This window comes from Gambusia affinis, linkage group LG01, assembly GCF_019740435.1.
Source record: "Gambusia affinis linkage group LG01, SWU_Gaff_1.0, whole genome shotgun sequence".
NCBI lineage: Eukaryota > Metazoa > Chordata > Actinopteri > Cyprinodontiformes > Poeciliidae > Gambusia > Gambusia affinis.
Window position 1 is genome coordinate 38457167 of NC_057868.1, and position 19296 is coordinate 38476462.

General features: G+C 34.9%; 1 protein-coding gene across 2 annotated transcripts in view; it reads right to left on the reverse strand.

The window, feature by feature from the left end:
• Nucleotides 1–189: 189 nt before the first annotated feature.
• The window catches only part of gdap1l1 (ganglioside induced differentiation associated protein 1-like 1), a 50907-nt gene continuing 31800 nt past the window's right edge, over nt 190–19296 (reverse strand). Inside the window, exons 1-6 of one of the 2 annotated variants that reach the window (XM_044124048.1) lie at nt 17687–18213; nt 9469–9661; nt 4202–4375; nt 2704–2798; nt 1885–1999; nt 190–1803 (exon numbers count right to left, since the gene is read on the reverse strand). In XM_044124048.1, the coding sequence (XP_043979983.1) occupies nt 1460–1803; nt 1885–1999; nt 2704–2798; nt 4202–4375; nt 9469–9661; nt 17687–17866 (1101 nt within the window). In that variant the 5' untranslated portion in view covers nt 17867–18213 and the 3' untranslated portion in view covers nt 190–1459. Of the gene's footprint in view, nt 1804–1884; nt 2000–2703; nt 2799–4201; nt 4376–9468; nt 9662–17686; nt 18214–19296 lie in introns of those variants that run through there. The other variant, XM_044124057.1, reaches the window with a different exon arrangement.

Below are 19296 nucleotides of genomic sequence, written 5' to 3' on the forward strand. Positions count from 1 at the left end.
ATGACGGTAGAAAACAGCTAACATTAACTGATCTTGTACATTCTTTTTCTGATCTTTATGCTAAGCTAATGGTAGCTATCTCCTTTCTGTGGGGAAAACAATTATCAACTAATAGGTGTGGGGCTGTTTTGAAATTTACACCAATTTAAAAAACATTAAAAATAAATACTTTGTTCTCTTCCTAGCTTGTTGTTTTTTTTTCTTTTTTGAAACATGTCTAATAGTTAGCATTGTTGACAGACGAGAAACTGCAGCTAACCTCCCAGTCCAAAGGCTAAATCCTGACAAAGAAACATTTCTTTGGCTGATTTTGTAGATAGATATAAATATTTACTTTTTTCTCTTAAAACTGCATCATTTCAAGTAGATATTTATGTTTATTTTCTACTGGCTCCAAAGTTTAGCATTGGAGAAAAATACCAAATAAAACCAGCTAACTGTTCTTTATCTATTGGTAAAAACACTTCAGAAGAAATAACTCCACAGCTCATTTTGTAAGTCATAAACATTAAATTAGGATATTTTATTTCAGGAATTGCATGGATTTAGTTTGGTCAACTTTGTAGGTTTCTGAAAGACTGGTTTATTTTTCTAGTTTTCATGCTAAACTAATGCTAACAACTGTAGCATCATAGTGGCCAGAGTTTGCAACATATAAATTAAATAGTTTTTTAAATTGTGGAATATGGACAGTAATATTTTTGTTTTTTGTAGATATCTGGACATCATTCTTATTTTTATTCTGTTCTGATAAGGAAGTTAAATTATTATACGAAAACGGCTAACTTTACTCTGTCCAAGAATAAAAGTACCTACGGGATGCATCATCATTAACAACGCACAACTGTGGTAATTTGAAATATTTTTGAAGGGATATCTGTGATATTTGTATAATAAATCTTATATATTTCAGAAAGATCAAAACTTTTACCAGTCTTAATGCTAACTAGTGAAAACAATTTCTTCCTATTTAAAAATCATACTCCTAACATAACCTGTATTTAAAAAAAAATCCTTCCGTAGCATTTTATCTGGCAGTTTCCAGCAGAGCAGCACTTTTCAGAACATATTTATTTATATGCAGTGATTTTATCAGCTGGAAACTCAAGAAAATGGAAGAGTTGGTTATGCTCACCGTTTTAACCAGGTCTCTGTTTTAATGTGGAAATGATGCATGCCTCCAAAAAACTAAAATAAATCATAAATAAATAAATGAGATCTTGCATGCACAAAAGCTGCAAGTTTCAGAAATGAACAGTTAACAAAGGCCTTTAAAACCAGAAAATGTGCTGTCATTAAATTTATACTATGGAATGTTTTCATATTTCTTTGTGTACCCAGGTAAGTAATAGTGGTCTCTATATAGATTCATTATATTTTCCTGCAGTCATAAAACATTACAGAAAAGTTGAAGCATCACACAAATACACAGACGTTTAACACAACAAGAGGGCATTCACTACATGTATTTCTTTTTTAAATACCAGTAGGCAAAGTAGCCCATCCCACCCAGGGAGCCCATGAGAAACGAGGCCCCGAAGAAAGATGGCGGCTTCTTTTTTACCATTCGGAAGGCGTTGGGTAGGACTGCTGACAGGAGAGTCGTGTGGATGTCGCCCAACACCTTTCGAAAAGCGTAGCGTTTTTGGACACGCACGAAAAAGGACTGCAGGTTGGGCCGGCTGCCGTCCTCCCAGTATTTCCTAGAAAGTCCCAAGAACTTGAGCCTGTGCAACAAGGCTCCAAGGCAGATATCAGCTAGCGTAAATTCAGGTCCACAAAGCCACAACTCACACTTCTGACCTGTGAGGTGAAACAGCAACAATAAGATCAACAGTTTTAGGTTGTTTTTTGTTTTATTTTGAGTTATCACTTGAAAACTACCTTGATACTCTAGTTTTCTTTTCTCAAGTTCAGCCTCCACTTGGTCCAGAACCATGGCTAACTCCCCCAGGATTTTCTTCAAGTAGTTCACATTGTCATGGTCCAAGATTTTCGCCTGAAAATCATTTATTAGAGTTAATTAGTATGTTTGTAGCAGTAGTTATATTATTACAACAGACCAGTCCAAAACACTGCAAAAACATAAAATCTCACCAAGTATTTTTGTTTAGTTCTATGTGCAAATATTGTAGTACAAAAAAAACTAACTCCCTCACAGCTTTTTAGTGATACAGGAACTTATTTTAAGTCAGTAATTCCTTAATATTGATGAAAAATGCTAGTTAATCTGGCAGATTATTCACTTATAAAGTGAAAACTATGTTGTAAATTATTATTTTTCATCAATATTAAGGAATTATTGATTGAAAACAAACTCCTACATTTTTTGCTGAAAGGTTACTTCTAACTTACCGTAGTCTTATTTCAAATATAGTGAAATATTTACACTAAAAAAACTTGGTAAGATTTTATGTTTTTGCAGTGAAACTCAATAGGAACATTTTTAGGGATGTGAATAATTTAATTTATTGCATTTAAGCTTCTCTTCATTCCTCCATTCAGGGACTGAATAAATAAAACTAAATATAAACTGCATTTATTGTATTTGTCATTGTGTTTTTATATGTGAATGTCTCTTTCTACTCTCTATTTCATAGATTTAATAGTGTGAACTGTTTGTAAATTCTGTGTTTGCTGAAGATGGAGGCTAAAAATGACAGTAAACTGAACTGAAGAAGACTTGGTTTGTTATAAACTCACCATTAGCTTTTTCTGCTTGGACAAATGAGGTTCTGTCAGCTGAGGTTCTTCATGGTCCAGTTTCATCAGCTCAGTCGCAGCATTAGTCAAGTGTCCTGAAGTTACACACATCAAATGTTTTTGCATTATTTTATTAAATACAGGAGAAAATTTTATCAAGTGGTAATATATAATGTCATTTAAGGTATCTTAAACATTATAAATAATCAGTGGAGATATTTGTTCTTATCCATTTGGATGAAAATAAGGCCCCCTTTCAAATATTCAGTTAATATTTAGTTCTTTATTTTAAAAAATAAAGTAACAAACCCACAAATACACTCTATTTGCTGATAAACTAAATAAGTTATTTAGGGTTCTATATTTATGTTTCTGTCTGAATTTGGATATTTTTGTGTAAATTTGTCTAGTTCCATATTATTTTGCCTAAAACCATCTCAGTACTGCCCCCTTTGGTCAAATGGTGTCTAAGCAGTTAAATTCTCCTTCAGCTTTGTCAAAATCTAGCAAATTTTATTTTATTTTTCATATACATAAAAAGTCACTATAGGGTTTGGAAAGTCGCTAAATATAGCCACAAAGTATATAAATAAGCAACAAGACTTCGTTCGTCCTACCCTGTCCGCTCAGCCCCACACTTGGCCACGCCCCTTAGTGTATCTTGGCTCCGCCCATTTTGGGGGGCGGGGTTTAATTACAATTCAACATACTTTTATGTTTGAAAAAGAATTGGGTTGCAGTAATCATTAGTCTTGTTTCACTTATTTAACAAAAGAAATAATATTAATAATAAATAAATTTTATTTATATGGAGCTTTTCTAAAAACTCAGACACTTTAAGAATCAAGCAAAATTACAAACAGAGCAGCTAAGTAACTAAAAGAAAATAATAAAATAAATGAAATACATAGCATTTAAAATAAAAAACACACGATAAGTAGGGCTGGACTAGTTGGCTGAAAAACGTAATCATGAGTGTTTCATATCAGATGATGTTAATAATTATTTATTAGGTTTTTTGTTTTAAATATCTGAAATATTATCAAGCTGGTGGAGTGGCATTTCCTCTTTCATCCACTGTTTTCTTTCCAGTGTTTTTTTTCTTGTTTGTTTCTTTTGTTTAAAGCAGTTTTGAGGCATGGTGGCAAAACCTGAAACTGCAAGATACTCAACAGGTCGTTGCTAGGTAACGAAAGTTGGGGATGGGGGGACTTGATACTGCTTGTTGCCCAGTAACTTGTTGCTAGGTAACCAAGGAGTGGGCGGTTCTGGATCAAAGTTCGGTGAATATTCTATATACTGAATTTTTAATTATATATTTATCAATAATCAACATATATTGTTATTGATTTTTTGTCCAGCCATAAGCCATAACTAAAACAACTTTAATTCATTAAAAGCTGTTTTGAAATAATTTTAAAACTCTACAACCCAGACTTTCTCCTTTCCTCCTGTAAGAACCACAGAGTTATGCAGATTCATGCCTGGCGTCACTTACTACGTATTTCTGCGGTGGCGTACTTTGGGATCATAGAGTCTGTGGTGAGCTCTGGATGGAGGATGCAGCCGTGTGTGTAAGCGTCCATGGGCAGGCCGTCCAGCAGGTGGCGGTACTGCTGCACGCGGTCGTAGAGAGGCGAGTCCGGGTCAGGAATCAGCTGAGCCACCGTCTCTGTAGGAGGGAGACACAAATACAACAGGAAGGTAGCATTTCTGACGTTCAGTGGGTCCAAAAACAAATCGAGATATTTTCCAAAACTCCTCAGCAACTGTCTGCAAAATTACCAAAATGTCTCTATTGGACAGAGAAAACAATTTTTAGGAACTGCAAAAAAAAAAGCAAAAAATACATTTAGGGCTGGAATGATTAAATTAATTAATCGTAATGAATCGATTATTGAAATAATCATCAACTAATTTAGTAATCAATTAATAGTTAACTGGGGTACAAACACTGTTAAAAGTATTTTATGTTATGAAACAGACAATCTATGAAAAAAAATTACCTCCTCTACCTTTTCCCAGTGCTAACTAGAAACAACCACTCACAGTTAGTAGGCGGGTCTTAGCGCTGTCAATCACCTCAGTGCTCATTTACACCTCCCCTTTGTTTTCTGCTATGGTTAGCATACCAAGTCGTAAATGCTGAGTCTAGTTAGCATAAGTACAGATTACGGCAGGCAAACAGTTTTTCTATGAAGGTATGTTATTTCTCCATCATTAGCATTAGCATTGACCAGCCTCTTGGGTCTGATTGGTTGTTTTTGACCAGAAGTGGTGCAGTTCTTTATTGTTTTACTTCACAGTTTTAACAAATATGAAAAAATAACTATATATTCTGGGGAAATTTACATACTACAACTTTAAAGTTTGGAGACATATCCTGTGGTTTGATGAAGCAAAAACTGAAATGTTTCACTTTCATCAAATTTTGATGGAAAGCTTAAGCCAGAGAACACGATCAGACCTGTGAGGAGTGACAGTGAGCTGCTGCTGAAATGCAGCATTGATCGTTAATGAGTGAACAGCAGCGTTGTTTATCACAGCCAGCCATTTTCAGGGACAGCATCTCTGACCCAACAGAAACGATCAGACAGCTGCTTTCAGCCGGCGGAGAAGCTCCCAGAAGGGGGAGCAGAGCTGCACTTGGCAAAGCACCAGAACGCTGAGTAATCAGTCTGTAGATGTGCAGACCATGCAGTGGACCTGAAGGTCTGCTCCTGCACTGTCATGCAAATATTACAACAATAGAACAAAGAACTTCCCAACTGTGTTATAAGTAAGATAGAAGAGGCTAAACTTCAGTTTTTGTTTTTACCATTTGGCTAAAATGTTTTTGCAGCCTCAGCAGCTGAGTTTCCATCGACTGAATCATTTGATGGATATAGAAAATAATACAAAAAAACTGTTAAATAACAAGTTAACATGAATACTAATTTATTGGTTGACATAACAAATGAAAGAGAGTAGGGTGTAAAAATAAGTTCATACTTCTACCCAGTCCTTTGAACGTGTAAATATACTTTACTACTGTTCTTTTGTTTTCTGATTTAAATTTATTGTGTTTGAATATAACCTAGTTTATTTTTTAATTACACTACATTCAATAAAGACAAATCAAATCAACAACTGGATGTTGCTACTGATGGAAATGACGAAGAAGTCAACAGGAAGTTGTAGGAAGAAAACGCTGCAGCGTGTTTTTTAATTACTTATTCACATGTGATTTTCAATTTGTTCCTTATTTAATGGATCTGTGAGAATTTCATCATATCTGTTCATAATATTTTGCTTTTTGACATGTTTTAGTCTACTTCCTGTTGTCAGACATGTTTTGTTTAATGACTTTATCGCCACACAGTTCTAGACTGGTATGAGAGGCTTTTTCTGCTTCTTCATAAATGAAATCACAATTACTATTATTACTACTTTTTCTATTTTATCAAGTTATTTTTGTCTTGTTAAATTTTGTTAGACGATTTGAAACTTTTAAAGGTGATTAGAAGGATAAAAACGGAAGGGAACGTAAAGTGGGGAAATACTTCTCACAGCACTGTATGTGCAACGTAGTTTAAAAGATAAAAGAGATGATATATGTATTTTCTCTGAGGCACCTGAGGCCAGCTGCAGCTCTCATTAGGGATCTGAATGTGGAGAAAAAAACATGCCTGAAAATCAAATATCCCAGACTGAATTCTGGGTAAAAGCTTGTCCAGCAGGATGTCTGGTTTTACAGCATTAAGGTTTTTTTTCTTCAGTACTTTATAGATTACATAAAGACATCCATGTCTCTGGTTTTGCTGTAAATGCTGGGGTTGTGAAGAATTGGTTTAAAATGTAAGAGTCTGGAAGGAAAAGAGGTTTCAGCTGCTGCGTTTTGTTTCAGAGGAAGCAGAAAGTCTGGTCATCTGCTGCTTTCAATAGAGACCATCTGTGTTATATAACATCTCAGCCGAGAAACCAACACTGGCGTTACTGTGCATCACTATACACTAACTCCTGTGTGTTTTGTTGCAGTGGAATCCAGGCTAATATATATATATATATGTTTTACTTATAAAGCTCAGCAATAAATTAAGTATTCAATATTTTAACAAAGTGAAAAAGTAGTCTGATTTTTATAGTAACAATATCTCTAAATCATCCAAAAAGTATTTTTAAAAAAAAGGTTTTTTAAAGTTGAATTGTTTTGCACTTTTTTGCACTTCCATTGGGATTTCTATCAGGAGCTTGGAAAACCCACCCAGTCTGGTTTTTTGGCAATAAGTTAATGTTTCTTCGATGTCTGAAAAATTTGCTGTTTCAAAAACCTCCAGAATGTAACGTCACAAATCAGCAGCTACTGCCCGTTACCTAGCAACCCCAGCTGTGCTCTGCCTTTACCTAGCATCCCCTCAGCAACCCATGCTGAGCTCCAGCATGTTTGGTCAGCTGGTTTTACTGCAGTGTGCGCTGTACAATGGCTGCTGGAAAAGACTGGTGTTTTGTTGTTGACTTGCCATCCAGAAACCTATTGCTGCATTTGTTTATTTAAGGATGATCCTCATTAGTCTTCACCGTAGCAGAGATTATTCTTTGTGATGTCCAACTTTACAAAAATGACATAAAGGTATTCCTCAAAGCATAAACAAAATTAGATTAAAAAATTAAAATGAACAGCTTCAATATCTTACAAACATTGTGAAAAGATGTAACAAAATACCTCACCACCCTAACTATTTCAACCATTTTAACACTTTCATGCATGAATTATGATCCTTTGTCAGGATTTTTTCCAATTTTTTTTTTTTAAGTGCTCAATTGTAATTTTCTCCAAATACAAAGTTGTTATTTGAAAAATACATCAGTAGTGTTGTTCTATATGGGTTATCTGATGTCATAATATTTTTTTTACCTGCAAGATTCGTCTACAGTAGAAGGAGGGACAGGGTCAGTTGGCACGCTTTTTCGTCTGTCGGCCATATTGGATTTAACAAAAATAATTTCTTTCATTTGCAACTGATGGCCAGTAGTTGGTAGTGTATTTTATGGTGCATTAGTGTCCACTTCAGTGGTCTGTGTGCTTTTATAACATGAAAATGTACAAGAAGCACAAGAAAATGGCTTTTAGATTGCTGTTCATTGTAGTGACCACTATGCATAAAAGGGTTAATATCTAATTAAAAACAAAAATGCAGGAGTCTCCACTTCTGCTTTTCAAAGATATACGCTTGTATAATTGCGCAATTGTTAGCAGCCATTTTGAGTTAGGTAGAGTGGCCAGCAGCAACTTATATGGATTTAAAGTGACAAGATGTCTTAAAACATCTAAAATGATTTTGTACAAAACATATAAGACTTGTCCTAACCTGTTCAAGGGAGCATAACAGGTCACCTTTAACAAAAACAATATCTTTCTTCAACACCATCAAGACAAAGTTAATGAATGATAAATGGCCCCTATCTCCTGTATAAGTAGCTGTTGCTCCTTTTCACCTTCAGTATTGTTTATTTTAGTCTCAATATTTACTAACAGCTTCAAGATGCAAAAAATAATCTTCTATTTCCGAAACCACTTCCAGATTCATCTCTGGGAAACATTCCAGTTTTTTTTGTAATCTAATAATCGGAGACGGTTTTGGTGACATTGGAGCAAAGACGCAGCAGTGACTTCATACTGACAGTCCATATAAGGACGACAGGCGGCCTTGAAATGTCTTCCAGTTGTCCCTGTTAGTCCAAATGACCAAGGTATGGACAGAACCAGCAGGTGCACTGAAACCATGCACAAACTTCCTGCTGTTTTACTGAAGGTTTTTCAGCTTCTGGGGATCCTTTGATAAAAAACGACAGCAACAAATGCATAGTCATTACTGTTTCTAATGCAAATTATCAGACGTTTAGCTTTTATTAATAATAAATTGCTTCTCCTGTTGAGTTAATGTCATAGTTGTCTAACACAGACAAGCCCCAAATTATTCATTTTCATATTGCAAAGAAAAAGATTTTTTAAAAGATAGCGACTGTAATTTGAGAGGATCAGAGATTGAACATATATACATAAACAAAGACAGAACAAATCTGTCTACAGAAACCAAAGAAAGTGGAAAATAAGATTTTTCATATTACCATTACAAAGACAATATATATTTGTTATTTTTTAGATACATTCCGTTTTGTGTTTAATTATATTTTTATCTAGATAGTTTATTGATGCTTAGTTGCTTATGGTTTGACTATATAACTCAAACATTTTTGTTTCCATTTTGTGATGAAGAAGGTTGCGTTCTTGTTCAGAGGTTTTCATGTCATTTTCTTTTGTAGATCTTGATGCAGCGCCCCCACAAGTGAGGAGGAGAACATGTTGCTTGAAATGTTTGATTCATTTGACAGATTTCAGTGTGAAAGAGAACCAAACAAAATGAAAATGCAATAAATGTTTTAATTTTAATCCCTATTCTAACAGAGTCTACCGGACTATAAGTGTGAAAACACCATAAGTTTTTTTAACCTTCATCATCAAGGTGCTAATAAATCTGAAGGGCGTTTTGCACATCTTGTAAATAGATAATATTTAAAGTTTTTCCGTTTTGTAGAGGAGAGATTACTGGGAGTTTATTTCAGATATTTAAAATGTCTTCTACTTCTAGTGTTAAATATTCATTAGAATTTAAAGTTTTTTGATCCTGTATTATTATATTACTTCAAAATGTTCTCAAAACAACAATACTATCGTTTATCGCAATAACTTTTGTGGCGGGTCTAGTTACAATCCCTGTGCCATACCTCCCACAAAGTTTTTCTCCATGTAGTCTATAATCTGGTTGTAGTCGCTGATGATGGTGTCTCCGTGGAGGAAGACGGGAACCTCCTCCCCCAGGTTCAGTCTCATGAACCAGGGCTCTTTGTGCTCCTGCAGTGGCAAACTCACATCCCTCTCATCACACACCAGACCCTTCTCATGGATCACTAGACGTACCTGAAATTACACAGACACACGTGGCTTAGCTCCACACAAACAGGGTGTCAGTGTAGATGAATCACAATATATGGGTGCTTGTTTGTTTTAGACACACTGCAAAGTGACATCATGCACCAAAAAGCTGCTCGCCGACAATGACTGCTATTGGTTTTAGCTGTCAAGTTGTCGACATAACTCGCTAAATCTTAATTGAATGTCTGATATATAAAAGAAAAGGAACGCAGTGATGCTAATTGTCAACTTTACACAACTAGTTAACAAGGTCAGGAAAAAGTTTTAATTAAGAAAAGATCAGCGAGGGAGAGGGAAGTAGATCAGTTATGCTAGCTTGACTTTGAAAACCTTAATATAGATGTGCTGTGGAATTTGGTGTCTTTCAGTTCAGTTAATAAAAATTTTAAAAAGTCAAATTTTACACACCAACTCTGACAGATCATCAGGTGTTTAAATTATCTAATCAACTCTGTTAGCTTAGCAAACAGCAGCAGTAGCTAATCTATCACAGCAATCAGTTACTAATAATTACAAAATAAACATCAAGCCTGACAACAAAACACTCTAATGGACTGAATGTTCTGTTTTCATTTGTGAGGGAAATGTTTGAGTGTTTTTTTGGAGCCCAATATGTTAGTGGAGCTGTTGTCAGTCAGTTACTATGGCAACATGTGCGTAGCGAAGCCGACACAGAGAGCAAGAAAATACGAATGGTTTTCAGTTATTCTTTTTCTGCATTATTTTCCCCTTTGCTGTGGTTCACTGCACTAAAATAATAATACCTTCATCTCCAGGTTTCTCTTTGCTGTTTTGCAGCAGCGCGGCTACGGATGGTAAGTAAAACAAAATCGTCTTTCTGCCCTCCGGCATCGTGTGCACTCGTGAAATTTCCAAATGTAAACAATAGCATAATTTTGTTAGTTTTAAAACATTCAGCTTGCAGTACAGGTCATTTAGTCTAATTTGATCTCTGTTAAAATGTTTTTACGTTAAATTAATTTACTGATTTGGACAGTTGGAATGAATGCAGTCAGATGTTTCTTGCTTAAAAGAGAGATTGTTAAATCCAGGATTTATAAGTTCTTCAATGTCAAGTTGAGGTTCTATACCGCTAAGGTGTCCCATAAGGATGCCCACAAATAACACGGTTACTGTTGCAAGAAGAGTTTGTTATGTAATGATGGATTAGTCACTCTCTGCTAATGATGCCAAGATGTTCAGATGCTTGGAAGGCAAAATATGAGCTCTGGCTCAGTGTGGTGCAGCGAGAGGTAGCACTGTCTCTGGTGAAAAAATACAACGGTGTCAGACTTTCTTATTCAGATTTTATTATTTTCTTTCTTATTCGATTTTTTCATTAAAACAGATTGGGAACAAATGAATAATTATTATTATTATTTTTTTTTTTAGAAAAACATAATTAAATGAGAAAAAAACTCAACGAGATCAAATGGAGGTCATAAGTTGACAAGGTTTTGGCTTTAAAACTACAGAAAATTGACCTGAAACAGATCCGATCTGAGCTTTTTTATTTATTTATTTATTTATTTTTTTTTTACATTCAACATTTTCATGTACAATGTTTCAGCTAGAAGAAACTTTGGATTGAGTCCAAGGGAAAATTTGCACCTGCTTTTGAGGAGGTTAAAATGTGTCTTACTCACTTTCTCAATATTCTTGATTTACTCAAACCAACAACGAAAGAAGAAGGTTTAATGATGTCATAGTATGTAGATCCTAAATGAATGAAACATGAGTTGGACACTCCCATTACCTCTGAAATAATTTTTATTAAAAAACAATAATTCTCAGCGGTGGTGTGTTCAAATCTTTCCTTAATAAATGAAACATGCAGAAAAAAGAAGGAAAAAACAATTTATCCATGAGTTGGCAGTTAAACGTGGTGGGAACAGATTACAAACTGCTTACATGTTCAGTTAAAACTGTAATATTCTGTTTAAATCGACTTTTCATCCTATTGCAACTGAAGAACTCATTTTTAACTACACATAATAGGCCTACTAATATCAAACCAAACACTTCCAGTTATGCATATAATTTTTAAAACATCTAGTTTGGGCTCCTTAAGAGTAAATATAACAGACCTGCAGGAGGTTTTTCAGAGTTATTGTTGTTATAAAATGTCGTATTTTGTAGGAAATAAAGTAATTTTGGTCCAGTTTTCATTGGAAATGTCTTATTATACTTGAAATAAGACCAAACTGATTTACAAAAATGTTTTAGCAAGATAGAGGAGCTTTTTAAGTAAATAATTCCTTAAAATATAAAAGCAGTATCTATTATTTCACGTTTAACTATTTCCTTCTTATAAGTAGTGAAATAATCTCAAAGGGAAACTTTAACTTTTTAAATCAATATTAAGAAATTATTGACTTAAAGTAATCTCCTATAACTAGCTGAAAATTTACCTGTAAGTTATTTTTGTTGTATTTTAAATTTACTAAGATATTTGCACCAGAAACTAGATGAAAGATACTTGGTTAGATTTTTATGTTTTGCAGCGTTTTAGGTGAAAAAACCTTCAAAGCAGATTCCTGCAGTTTGGTGCCAGCCACATTTCTAATAGGAGACACAGATGGCTGACACAAATTATACATTTTGAGAACATCTGTCCTTTTTTTCAGAAGTCTGCTTATTAGATTTAAAAATCAACTTCAGATCGACTCCTTTACAGCTTCACATGCTGAAATGAAGTCAGACAATTATATTCTGCAGAAATCTTTGCTTTAAAGCAAACTTTTTAAGCAAGGTCAGGAGTTGGGTAAATCTGTAATCTGATGACGGCACAATAATAGAAAGAGAATAGAAATAATGAAGCAGCAAAAATTGCAGAACTTATCTTTCCATCTGCAATGACCTTTAACCCCTTCCACTTCTACATCATGACACTAAAAAATAAAACCAGAAACTAACTTTTACATGATTGAGCTCAGGGATACTGGCATGTGAAACAGCTGAGTCTGAATCTCTGACCTGCAGGTCCTGATCTTACCGGAGCGCGATCGATCTCTGCAGCTGTAAATGTGCCGTTATCAAGCTGCATCCATCTCTGACATTTTCATATGTGCTGTGTTCGCAGTAAGATGAAAATATGACATATTCATATATTACAGCACAGGAAAAGAGATGGAAGCATCAGGAATGCAGAAAACACCACAGATCCTCATTATTCAGGAGTTTCCTGAAGCGGCTGTCAAACCTGGGGAAAGGCTGAGCGTTAGAGCTACACTCAGAAAAATTATGATAAAATGATGAGAATAACGTTGTGATATTACGAGGATAAAGTTGTATGAGAATAAAGTTATAGTATTACAAAAATAAAGTCATAATATTACTTTATTCTCATTATATTATAACTTTGTTCTCATTATTTCAACTTTTTTCTCATACGACTTAATTCTCATAACATTATGACTTTATCTTGTTAATATGATTTATTTTCAAAATATTATAACATTTTTGTCACATTATTTCAACTTTATTCTCCTACAACTTTATTCTTGTAAATTATGACTTTTCTGAAAATGTTAAGATTTCATTCTGATCTTATTTCAGCTTTTTTATTACCATAACATTATGATTTCATTCTTGTTATTCTGATTTTATTCTCAAAATATTGTGACAGTTTTGTCACATAATTTAAACTATGTCTATTTTTGTAATATAGTGACTCTATTCTCATGATATTTAAACTTTATTCTCATAATACAACAACTTATGTTTTTGTAAAACTATGACTATTATAGCATTTCAACTTTATTCTCATATTATTTAAACTTTTTTTGTAGATTGACTTTTTTCTGAACATACTATTATTTTATTTTGATCTTATTTCACTTTTATTCTCATACGACTTCATTTCTGAGATATCACAACTTTATTCTCGTAATTCTATTTATCTTTTTTTCTTATTACGGCCCTACGATACGCCACCGTAAATAACACGCTATATTTTTGTTTTGTGGGTGAACAACAAATCATTTGTGCAGGCCGGTGTGTTTTTATTTTTCACGGAGCCGCAGAAGAAGCCAGTCTGTGAAGCTGTTTACACCTGATCTGAGAGCCACTCCAGCTCCAAGATTGAAGCGATAATCACGACAGCGAGCTTTATGTTTACCCTCCGCTGAGTGACGAGCGTTTCAATCCGCAGCTCAGACCGGAGCCGATCAGATCAGAGCCTGAGAATCAGCTGTTCGGCTGCAGAGCAGAGAAACGGAAACTATCCCGCCAACTCTGGAGCATTCCTGAATCTGTTTGATCCACCGGTGAACAACAAGCAGTAACGATGAGTCCCATTAATTCTCACAACGCAATTACAGGAAACAGAAATATACAGCAATAAAAAACTCAGGTTAAAAGTTCTTAGGTGAAATCGCATTATGCATTATTAATCAATATTACGTTTTTTAAGCACCCAGAACCTGATGATCCCGTTTAGATGTCATTTTGTCCACATGCAGACCAGAGATGAGTTAATCAAATTTAAATTTCAAAACTTGGATTTAACTGGAAGTAATATATAATATACTTAACTTAATTAATTTATTTTCCTTTCTCTATCACAGTGTTTCTTTTTTTGTTTTATTTTGTTTTTTCACCTCTTCTACAAAATTGGCACATTTTGCAGATTTGTTTAGATTTACATATTTTTATACAACATTAGAAATACGATGAAATAATTCAATGGTTTTTGTTTGTTTTTTTTTACATTTCATTGCCTAAAATGCAACGGCAGCATTCACGTAGTGATCATTTGTAGCAAAGGATGAATCTGCAGCTCAAAAAATATTCAAACATTTTGATTTAACTCCACATAATTTTGATTTATCTAATTAATGAAAATGTAGCAAAAACTACTTTATAGCAGTATTTTGGAACTGGGTCAATTTAAAATACGGCACCTAAGGAGTTTTGGGTAGAACATATTTACAAGAAAATGTATTTTATCGTAAATGCAGAATGTGTATATTTGTACAGTTTTGGTTTGATTACAGCTCTGAATGTGCTGTTCTGTGAGCAAATGGTCTTTTTATTTGACCATTATTTCAACAATTGGTTCATCTGGATTAATCCAATTTAACATTTCAGCCCAAACATGAATTATTTTATTACATCGCCAAAAAAATTTCAGGCTTAATGGATTCAGTACCTGTTAAGAACAGCAAACATGTAAAATATTCTGCACCATTTAAAAACAACAGCAAATACTCTTTCTGCCATAATCATGAAAACAGTTTTCCCAAGAGAGGAATTCAAATCAAGAAGTTTATTTTATTTTTACCTAGCAAATATTTAACACCGTAAAAAGCCCTAAACGGTTTGCATTTGTGATTGAATGGATCATTAGATTTATTCATTATCAAAGTAGTTGCTGGTTATTTCTAGGCCAGCTGACACGAGCAATAATCCCACATAAAGTACTGAAGGACCTCTGACAGAAACGCATAATCCACGTGTGAAGATCAGGTTCAGATTGAGGACAGGAAGCCCAAAACGACGGAGCAGAAGGTCCAACTTCACTAAAAGTGATGAGCAGATCTATATTTTGTTACATTATAAAGCATCAGGATTCAAGAAAACTCAATCCCACAGTTACAATAATGAAACGTATTAGTGGATCATAATTTCTCTTAACATTAAATTCATATTCAGATTAACTTTACTTTGTTAAATTCACAGCATTACAAAAAAAAAATATATATAAATAACAAAATGCTATTTTGCTGGACCAGTTGATTAGGAACCATTGTTGACGCTTTTAGATGTTTGAAAGCTACATTTCACAGATACCAGTGTTTTCACACACAAATATCACTCCAGTCTTCTTAACATTTTAATACCCCAAGGCACATTCTTGGGTCTTGTCTAATTTTCTGCTTTTCTTAATAACAGTGCACCGCTATGCAGATGATACTCTACTTTATTCACAAGGCTCTGAATGGCTTCCCAGCTACTTTCGGCCAACCCACTGCTTAATGTTGGTTCTGAAAGTGAAGAAAACTGAATGGATTTCATTTTCTAGAAATTTCTCTGATATTTTGATGAATATAGATTTTTATAAACTAGGCAGGAAACCTTATTAGTTCTGCAAGTGCCTCAGGTATTGGGATGGATGAAAGCCTGGCTTTCAAAGTGAATATTGAGCATTTTGTAAAGAAGCTAAATGCTAAACTGAGCCTTTATTTTTTTTTAAATAAAGGTTTAATTCATAAATAAAGGCTACATTTTTAATGTTCTTAACTGTGGGTACATTATTTATAAAAGGCTTTTGCATTTTAGAACCAATTCATTGTACAGAATGAATCACTATTTACTTCATAATCTGGTTTCTTTTCCCATTGTTTGTCATCTCCACTCATTGAAGATGTTTATTTTTGTATTCCTGTAGTTCACTTCTTCTTTTAGTACCCAAAATTTAAATCTTTTTGGGGTTGCTGTGCTTTTTCTGGGAGACTTTGAAGCTTTTTTTTTTTTTCTTCTTTTTTAAAAACAACAAAACTTTTGGACCTGAAACAGTTAAACAGGACCTTACTCTGTATTTTATTAAGTCTCACCTGTTTTATTTTGCTTATGTATTTTATGTTGGGCAGGTCTCCTTAAAACGCGTTAATCTCTAGAAACTTTCTGGTTAAATAAATGTATAGTAGATAAAACAAATAGCTAAATGGACACAATGAAAAGATTGCAAACATCAAAAATTAAATCCCTACTTAATGTGTTATACAGAGTGTCAAAATCATTTTGATTTCAGGTCACATCAGGATCATGAATGTTATCAAAGGGCAGAATGTATTACTAAAACTAATTTCTCTGCGATTGATTAGTACTTCTTAAAATTGTATTTGTTCCTACAATAATGAAAACAGATTTGATTTGACTAAAAAAATTACATTCTAGCACCCAATACATCTGAAAGTTCAATTTATGACACTCAATAGTCTGGAGGGCCACATAAATAGTTACTGCGGGTCAGATTTGGCCCCTGGGCCTTGAGTTTGACACCAGAGTTGAAGAAAATGACATCATCCAGAAACTTAGCTGATTCTGATAAAAAAAATTTGCAGACAGTTGAATTTTTTCAAAACATCATTAGATGTGTTTCCATTACAAATGGACTTTCTGAATATTTCATTGATGTTGACAAAAACACAATTTCACAAATGCAGTGTTTACATTAAATAATTAATGCACTTAAATTCACACATAAATAAAAACATCCTCCAACTGCTTCCTGTCTTCTTCTTCTTCGTGATTTGAGCCAGTGGCAACATCCGGTTGTTGATCATGTGACTTCTTTAATGCGGAAACCAATTTCACATGTTCTAGCGCTAAAACTTTTTATCGTAAAACGAGATTTTGTTTTTGAAGTTGGGGTGTTTCCACAAAGCGAATTTACTTCTGAAATGTCAAATTGCGTATTTATATAGTTAATAGAAACGCATTTATTGTTCTCATTTTCATAACAGCAATTTAGCGTCCTGTGGACAAACGTTTCCCCTGAAGGTAATGCAGCGGTATTTATACAGTGAATAAATATTGCTTTATGTGTGATGCTGTTGAAAAGGCCAGTTCTGGAGGCTTCATACTGTTGTTATGTATATATTATGTGTAGCCGACTGGCTTAAATGCTGGTTTTAATGACACAGACTCATTCAAGGAAGTTCACTAATAATTTATTATCTGTGGTGATCAAAAGGTGGGCTCGAATAAGGCATAAAAACAGCACCATATGGTCTGCTTCACAGGGAAAAGGCCTTTAGCTCTGCACAACATTTGCATCAACTAAAACAGAGAAACATTCTGCTATCACCATGCATGACAGATGACACGTTTGTGTCTGCTGCATGTCGAGGAAATGAACATCCCGCTGCGGCGGTACTGTGTTGCACACACAGGAGGAGGTAAACAAGCCCAGATGCAGACATGCTTCGGTCATATATAGCAAACAAACAGCATGCACAGAGACGTGAAGCCATCTCCATTTTCATTTTCTGCTCCAGGTCTTACCTTCTGTGAGGCGAAAGACTGCGTCCAGTGGTACAAAACCAGCCTGTCTTTGTTGAAGGGTTTGGACTCGGCCGCGGGCTCCTCGCACTCCTCTCCGTCCGCCACTTTGCCGTCCTCATCCATGGCTGAGATGGGCCACCAGCTACAGTTGGTGGGGGTAACATGGTTGGAAGACGCCATGACAGAGCGTTTTGTGCGTGTGGAGGAGAGGAGCGGAGCGAGGAGGGACGGAGGGGATGGATGCACGCAGAGGGAGGAGAGAAAGAGAGAGAAAAGGAGAGAGAGAGAGGTAGAGGTGGGAGGGGTGGGGGAGGGAGGATGTCAGCAGCTCGAGCGCAGCATCACCTGAGCACGCGGCGCCAGCATCAGTCAGCTCCGGTGCTGAAATCCGCCTCACCTCCCGCTAAATACCCGCACAGACTAATCCGTATGCAAACTGCCTCTCAGTAATAGTATGCTGCTGCTGATGATGGTGATGAGGAGGAGGAGGAGGATGCTGCTGCACGCGGATAAATCAGAAGGACCGTATTACATCACGCAATGAGGCACGCACAAACATGCGCGGTGGAGACCCGCAAAGGGAGCAGTCAGGGGAAGGTCATGCGGCTCCTGAAAGGACGTGGAAAATAAACACAGCGAAACCTTTTTATGTTGGTTTGGACCAACAGCAGAAGTATCCACACGTTTCATCTTAACCTTTCATGTGTTTTTACTGGGATTTTAAATTAAACACGAGCACAATGACTGTGAGGTGGAAAAAATTATACATAGTTTGGAAATCAATAAGTCAAGTTAATATCAGTAACACCTGAAAACGTGATAATAAACACATCATACAGTCACATTGATGGTTAACTTCAAAATGAAAGTCAAAACAAGGAAATTGTTTTGGTTTTAACTCAGAAATTAAAGTTCATGACGTTGATTTAACAATGTCTTTTTAATTTCATTAATTGTGAGTTTTAACTTAATGCTGAAATTTAAACCAAATAATTATTTAACATTATGGAAGAAAAAAACTGCCATCACCTAGTTAAAGAGCCACATTTCTCTTATTTTCACTCACAATACGACGTTAAAACAGCTACTTATTTTACTGTAGAATAATTTAATTCTTGTTTCAATTTGCATGAACAAAATTTCTGATCCGATAATGAATTCATTAAACATCCCAATGAATTCAGCTCAGAAACATTTAGTGTGAACAGGACATTATCCTAGTTGCATTAAAAGAAACATTTTTCTTAGTAAAACACAAGAAGCAGGTCAATGTAACGCACTTCCATCAGGAAACAAAAACATGCCGCTAAGCATTTAGTAATTGTTATTCCCACCTCTCTCCAAATCTAAATTTCTTCCTGATTTTCCAGGTCAAAGTGACCCAGCACATTTGACCAAGTACATTTCCTTTTTATAAAAACATGCCTTGGTGCAACACAGCCAAATAACATAATTATTGATTATTAATATCATTTTATTCCTTAGTACTAAAACGTTTTTCTTTAAACTGCAACTACACTTCATTGTTTCTTCTCCAGAACTTTTTAACTTACCTAAATGCTCTGAACGCTACGAAATGTTGTCACCACAATCATTGCTGTTGTCTGTCA